A 7,656-nucleotide genomic window follows, 5' to 3' on the forward strand; every position below is an offset into this window, starting at 1 on the left:
AAAATAATATAATAAATAAAAGAGAAAAGGACAATTTTAACAAATTATTTTTATTTATTATTGATTTATTCTTATTATGATTATGTGAGAGAAATAATAAATTATAAATGTTAATTAAATGGTACAATTGAAAATAAAAACTAAAATTGTATTGAGAACTAAAATTAAAATTTATTTTGAGACAAATAATTTTTTAAATCTGATATTTATTTTGGAAGAAAAGGAGAATAAAAATAATTTTTTAATATATATATATATATATATATAAATTAATCTGTACTACTATATTATTATTATTATTATTTATTATTATTATTATTATTATTATTATTATTATTATTATTAAATTATTTGTAAATAAATAATAAACGAAAATTAAAAAACCAAACCCTATAGTGCTAAACTACACTGAACTCTCTCTCTCTCTCTCTCTCTCTCTCTCTCTCTCTCAAACCCTTCTTCCACCTCCGTTCAACGCAGTTAACCCTCTCCACCTCCCTCTAGGGTTCTCTCTCCAACAATGAATTACTAAAACGCATCGTTTCCACCACATTAACTCCGATGAATCCTCCACCGCACTTCATCTTCTCCGCACTACATTTACTCTTCATTTTCCTCACTTCCTCCTCCGCCTCCCAACTCGAGCTCCGATCTCTACTAGAATTCAAAAAAGGCATAACCTCAGATCTAGTTCTCAACTCATGGAACCCTCATTCCATCACCAACTTCGACGTTTGTCCCCCCACATGGGAAGGAATCTCCTGCGACGAACTCACCGGAAACGTCACCGGAATTGTACTCGAGAATCACAATCTCACCGGAGAGATTAAGTTTCATACTCTCCTCGACCTTAAAATGCTCAAAAACCTTAGTCTCGCCGGGAATCAGTTCACCGGCAGGTTACCCCCTTCTTTAGGTATAATTACCTCTCTCCAGCATTTGGATCTTTCGAGTAACAAATTCTACGGTCCAATCCCGGCACGGATCAACGATCTTTGGGGTCTCAATTATCTCAATTTATCAAATAACCAATTCAAAGGTGGATTTCCTACTGGTCTCAACAATCTTCAGCAACTTAGGGTTCTCGATTTGCACTCTAATGAACTCTGGGCTGACATTGGTGACCTTCTTCCCACTCTTCGGAACCTCGAGTTTCTAGATTTGAGTCAGAATCAGTTCTATGGTGGACTTTCCATTACTCTTGAGAATGTTTCCTCTTTGGCTAATACTGTTCGGTTTTTGAACTTGAGTCACAATAAATTGAACGGGAACTTCTTCCGAAACGACTCAATTGAATTGTTTAGGAACTTGCAAGCTTTGGATTTGAGTGATAACATGATTAGAGGGGAGCTTCCTTCTTTTGTTTCGTTGCGGGGACTTCGAGTTCTGAGACTCGCTCGAAATCTTTTCTTTGGGGCTGTGCCGGAGGACTTGTTGTTGACTTCAATGTCATTGGAAGAATTGAATCTCAGTTCCAATGGATTTACTGGTAAAATTTTCTAACTTGATGATCACTTGCTAGATAATTGTGGCTAGATAATTGTAGGTGTAGTGTAACATTGATATTTTCTCCTTTTTTGATTTGTATTTTACTTGTTTTGTCAAGACAGTCTAAGAAGTCTGCAATGCAATGTGCATGTTGGGTTCTAAATTTCTAATAATGAGAAATTATTTCAATTCCAACCTCTCATTACTTAGCCAAAATGAAGAAGTGTAGGCAGAATTTGCATTTGTATTTAATTGATTGTGTATTTATGTGCATGCACATGCGTTTTAGTATGCGGAAAAGGTGCGGAAATGATGACAAGAAACGTTTTCAATCATGGAAGTTTGACGTGACTCAAAGGCCACGCGGTGAATTGTGGGGGAATTTTCTTTAATGGAAGTTTATTAATTCAATTTTGCATGTGGCTTTAATGGAATCAATAAGCTTGCAAATAAATCAGCACAATTGTCGTCTTCCCATAGACATAGAGGGAGCGAGAAAAGATGCGGAAATGATGACAAGAAACATTTTCAATCATGGAATTTTGTCGTGACTCAAAGGCCACGCGGTGAATTGTAGGGGAATTTTTTTTAATGGAAATTTATTAATTCAATTTTGCATGTGGCTTTAATGGAATCAATAAGCTTGCAAATAAATCAGCACAATTGTCGTCTTCCCATAGACATAGCGGGAGCGAGAACAGGAAATGGATAGGGGGTGAGAAGATAGAGAGAAAGAGGGGAACTTGAGGGGAAGTTAATGATGTTGAATCTTTTGTTTTATACATTCTTCTGATGAACACTTCCTTATCTTCAATCAGGCATTGTTTGTTGTCTAGGACACATTTATTTATTTTTTTTTAGAATTTTGACTCTTTGTATGTGTTTGAATCTTATGATGCTTGGTGTTTGGCCACTTGTTTATCGTAGTGAGATATTTTTCTTCAAGGAAGCTTAATTGGTTTTCTTATAATTTTCTGCCTGCATTTCTCTTGTTCACTCCCAACACTTGCTAGTGGCTTTATCCTAGTGGTGCTATTTTGATTTCTTTATCATTTTAAAGCATTTATTTTAAATTCACATGTTTCAAATAAGAATACCAGTTTCATTTAACAATTTTAAAATAAATTTTCCAGGAGGCTCTTTTATATATAAATGAATTTTGCATCATGGTTTGTGAAGTATTTCAGATTTTAGGAATTTAAATTATTTAAACTCAATACTCTGTTAATTTATCTACATATCTTTGCTTATGTGCAGGCTCAATTGCTGTAATTAACTCTACCACTTTAAATGTTTTGGATCTTTCGTCGAATAGTTTATCAGGACCATTGCCAACTTCTTTGAAAAGCTGTACAGTCATAGATTTGAGCAGGAATATGTTTTCTGGCGACATTTCTGTAATAGAGAACTGGGAAGCCACTATGGAGGTTATTGATTTGAGTTCAAACAAGCTGTCAGGGTCCTTGCCTTCTATTATAGAATATTCAAAATTGTCTTCCATTGACTTAAGTTTGAATGAACTTAACGGATCCATTCCAGTTAGTTTAGTTATTTCACCATCACTGACAAGACTCAATCTTTCTGGAAATCAGTTTACAGGACCACTTTTGCTTCAAGGTTCAGGGGCTAGTGAATTACTACTCACTTCTCCTTTTCTGCCAGTGGAATATTTTGATGTATCAAACAACTCTTTAGAAGGTGTCTTGCCTTCTGATATAGGTAGGATGGCTAAGCTCAAACTGCTGAATCTGGCAAGGAATGGCTTTTCTGGACAACTTCCAAATGAATTGAGCAAACTTATTGATTTAGTTTCCCTCGATTTGTCTAACAACAAATTTATTGGCAATATTCCTGACAAGCTTTCATCTAGCTTGAATGTATTTAATGTGTCCAACAATGATCTATCTGGCCTTGTTCCCGAAAATTTGCGGCGGTTTCCTACGTCATCCTTTTACCCTGGAAATGAAAAGCTAAAGTTATCAAAGAATTCTCCTGAACATTCTTCACTGCCAGGCAATATTTCAAATAAACATCACAGTTCAAAGGGTAATATCAGGATAGCAATTATCCTTGCTTCTGTGGGTGCTGCTGTGATGATTGCTTTTGTTTTATTGGCTTATCATCGAACACAAGCAAAAGAGTTTCACGGGAGAAGTGAGTTTGGTGGTCAAACTACTGGAGGACTTTCAAGGGCTTCTCTCTTCAAGTTCCATTCAAATGCTCTTCCCCCATCATCTTCGGCGAGCTTTTCAAATGATCACTTGTTGATATCCAATTCAAGGTCACTTTCTGGACAGCAGTCAGAGTTTATTACTGAAATTTCTGAACATGGCTTGTCTCAGGGAGTAGCAACCAGTTCAGCACCGGTAATTCCTAATTTGATGGATAACCCTCCTATGTCATCTGGAAGGAAGTCTTCTCCCAGTTCCCCATTGTCGTCCTCACCCCGTTTTATAGAGGCTTGTGAAAAGCCTGTGATGTTGGATGTTTACTCACCAGATCGACTGGCTGGGGAACTGTTTTTTCTGGATTCTTCACTAGCATTCACTGCAGAGGAGTTATCTCGAGCTCCGGCTGAAGTTCTTGGCAGAAGTAGCCACGGCACTCTGTACAAAGCTACCCTGGACAGTGGTCATATGTTGACTGTAAAATGGTTAAGGGTGGGGTTGGTCAAACATAAAAAGGAGTTTGCTAGAGAAGTTAAAAGGATTGGTTCTATGAGGCATCCCAACATCGTGCCGTTACGAGCATCCTATTGGGGGCCTAGGGAACAGGAGAGGCTTCTGTTAGCTGACTATATTCATGGAGACAACTTGGCCCTCCATCTCTACGGTAATATTAACTCTTCCGCTAGCATATCTCAACCCCCCAGGCTCACTTGTCATTTTGATTTTGATTCAAGTATTATTTTTTCGAGAAAACTTGAATAAAAAATGCACATAGAACTGCACCTAAATTTTGTTCTTTTTATTGGTAGCATTTTCCCGTGACACAAGCTTTTTTTAAAGTTAGTATAATATTAATGTATCTGTTTGCACAGAGACCACACCCCGGAGATACTCACCATTGTCATTCAGTCAGAGAATAAAAGTTGCGGTTGATGTTGCAAGATGTCTTTTATACCTTCACGACCGAGGGCTTCCTCACGGAAATCTGAAGCCGACAAATATTCTGTTAGCAGGCCCTGAGTACGGTGCCCGTCTTACTGACTACGGTCTGCATCGCCTCATGACGCCAGCTGGAGTTGCAGAGCAGATACTAAATCTAGGAGCACTCGGATACCGTGCTCCAGAACTTGCTTCTGCATCCAAACCACTCCCATCTTTTAAGGCCGATATCTACGCACTTGGTGTGATCCTAATGGAATTATTAACGAGAAAAAGTGCAGGCGACATAATATCGGGACAATCAGGTGCTGTTGATCTTACAGATTGGGTTAGGCTGTGTGAAAGAGAAGGAAGGGTAATGGACTGTATAGACAGAGACATTGCAGGTGGTGAAGAATCCTCTAAAGAGATGGACCAACTGCTAGCAACATCTCTCAGGTGTATTCTCCCTGTACATGAAAGGCCTAACATCAGACAAGTTTTTGAAGATCTCTGTTCTATACCATCGGCTTGAATTTTTTGTACATGTGTCTGGGAATTAGTTTTTTTATTTTCGGTTCCTGGACCCATTGTTATTTTCTAATTCTTTGTACTCATCTTCTCCCTCCCTCCTTAATTGGTTTCAGGCCTTATTTTGGGCTAATCATCATATTCTTTTCTTCTATTATTCTCTTTATTTAGGAAGAAAAACAATATTTATTGTAAAGCGACATTGATTGATTAATCGACAGTGTTGGTGTTTGATTTGAAACATAGATGTTTTGAATAAAAACCCTCTTAGGGCGTGATTGGTTTAATATAAATAGGGAAGAGATGGAGAAGAAAGAAAGAAAGGAGTGAGGCAGACACACCACTTTTCAATCTCTTCAGAATAGAGAAGAAAGAGAAGAGAAATGTTAAATTGATACTAACTTGTTATTTATACACCTATTTTCTCTTAATTCAAAGTTATTATTAAGGTCACCTTTGTATTTTTAACAATTATAAACATTTCTCCCATCTATTTTTCTTATGTTTCTGTTATAGTACTAAATAAGACTACATCAAATCTTATTTATTCTTCACATCTTTATGACTTCTCTCTTACATATTTCTCCTTTTTAGCACTCTCTTCACGAATCACAACCAATCATACCCTTAATCACCCTTAATCTCTAGAGAACTTGAATACCTTCCATTCTATTTCCTCATTGAAGTCTTAGTTTTTAAGTTTTAAGATAAAAAATTACGCGAGCATAACACTCAATTAGCACATCAATCATGGAATTTTAGCATTGCTTTTTAGGGTATGTGTTTCAGTTTTTAAAAAATGAATTTTTTTCTTTCTGTTTTTGAAAATAGATTTTACAAAAGCGTTTTTAAAATATTACAAGTTTTTTATATTTGTTTTTTCTTTAAAATTGAAACATTACTTTTGACATCCAATAACATAAATAAACATTATTGAAGACCAAAACATAGTCAAAATCACAACTTTTTTAAAAAGTGGTATTTCAAAAATGATTTTTATGAAAATCTATTTAAAATAGCTTCAAAATTAAGTGATTTTTTGAAATTTTGATATTCAAAAAAAGTTTCAATAAAAAGATGAAATACCTAAAATAATATTTTAAGAATAACTGTTGAAATCAAATTTTCATTTGAATCTTTTATGAGAAATTTCTTTGTAAATATTTTTACACAAAATTATGTAACACCATAAAAATGATTTTTAAAAAAACCAAAACAAACGGACCCTTAATATGATTCTTTTATATGTTTCATTAATATTTTATTGTAATTTGAATTAGAGGATGCCTCTTTCACACTTAGTGGTTGAAGAACCACCTTTAAAAAAATACGAAAAAAATGTCCTTTGAATATTACGGAAGTTAATTTTCGGATGTCCCCCTTTTCCACCCCTTACACATCAAAATACTTCAATCACCTCTATTTTGTTAAAAAATAATACGAAAGTTAACCTTCGTATTGGTAGAAGGGCGAGTCTGTAGGTTAAGTTCTAGGCTAATATATTAGACATATTTTTAACTCATGATAATGTGTTTATTCCACAACTTAGTGGATATTAAGGAAGTTAGCTTCTGTATTAACCCTCAGTCCGCTTATCCTTTAATATCTCTTGATGAGCTAGCCTAGGTGACTCTCCCTCAACATCTGGTGTAAAGTAAGGATGCGATATTGTAAAAAGTCATTGGATGTAGCCGTATGCAGTACTCCATTGCTAAGGAGTTGACACATTACATAAATACTCTGGGACCAGATGAACACAGAACTTAACAAACATCTCATCGACATTTCTGCGAATGAGTGTGGGAAGAGCAATAATGGTGGGAGCTCTAGGAATACCATGTAGATACTCGAATGAGTGAATGATTCGTTTAGATAAATGTCTATACATCAGTAGTAACCCAACAACCAACCATCAAGAGTATAAGGATATCTCATCGAAGAGGCGTGTCTTGATCGCGACTTTGCGTGTCTATTAGTCGGGATAACTGCAAGTGCACAGTCGTGTCATGTAGTTTTAAAAGATATCGAATCCACAGGGACTATAAATCGACCTACCGTTATCTAAAGTTACTATGTAAAGCTAAGGCTAATGATATTTGGGTTTTTTTATAAATGGGGAAACTAAAATCTTAAATCTAGGTAAAATATAATAATAAACGGATATCAGTATGTATTTCATCTAACTTAGGTGATCCGAAGTTCCATTGGCCAAATTCTAATTAAATCAAAGATCTTTACTAACTATGTTATTTAAAAGTCCTCCTCTCAAACTCTCGCTCTATTGATTCAGACTACGATCCTAACTCTTAATGTACGCTTTCGCCATCCCACCAGATTTAGAAACGCTTTTTGAAAACAATGTAATTAATAAAATGCTTGTTTTATGAAGTCGTTATCTACTCAAATCTCCTAATCTCAAACTTTCGCTCTGTTGACTCGGAACATGCTAATATCCCTAACGTACGCTTTCGCCATCCCGCTCGGGTGTAAAACACTTTTTGAAAATAAATAAGTCCCAATTAGTTTTAATACGCTTTCTCCATCCTTAAAA

The 7,656-nt window shown here is 35.6% G+C and overlaps 1 protein-coding gene across 1 annotated transcript; it reads left to right on the forward strand.

The window, feature by feature from the left end:
- The first annotated feature begins 403 nt into the window (after positions 1–403).
- On the forward strand, positions 404–5,553 carry LOC131640478 (probable inactive receptor kinase At5g10020). The gene is made up of 3 exons (XM_058910866.1): positions 404–1,489; positions 2,746–4,320; positions 4,529–5,553. The coding sequence occupies exons 1-3, from the start codon at positions 562–564 to the stop codon at positions 5,107–5,109; spliced, it is 3,084 nt and encodes a 1,027-aa protein (XP_058766849.1). The 5' UTR covers positions 404–561; the 3' UTR covers positions 5,110–5,553.
- Positions 5,554–7,656: the final 2,103 nt, after the last annotated feature.

This window comes from Vicia villosa, unplaced genomic scaffold (genome assembly GCF_029867415.1).
Source record: "Vicia villosa cultivar HV-30 ecotype Madison, WI unplaced genomic scaffold, Vvil1.0 ctg.003157F_1_1, whole genome shotgun sequence".
Taxonomy (NCBI): Eukaryota; Viridiplantae; Streptophyta; class Magnoliopsida; order Fabales; family Fabaceae; genus Vicia; species Vicia villosa.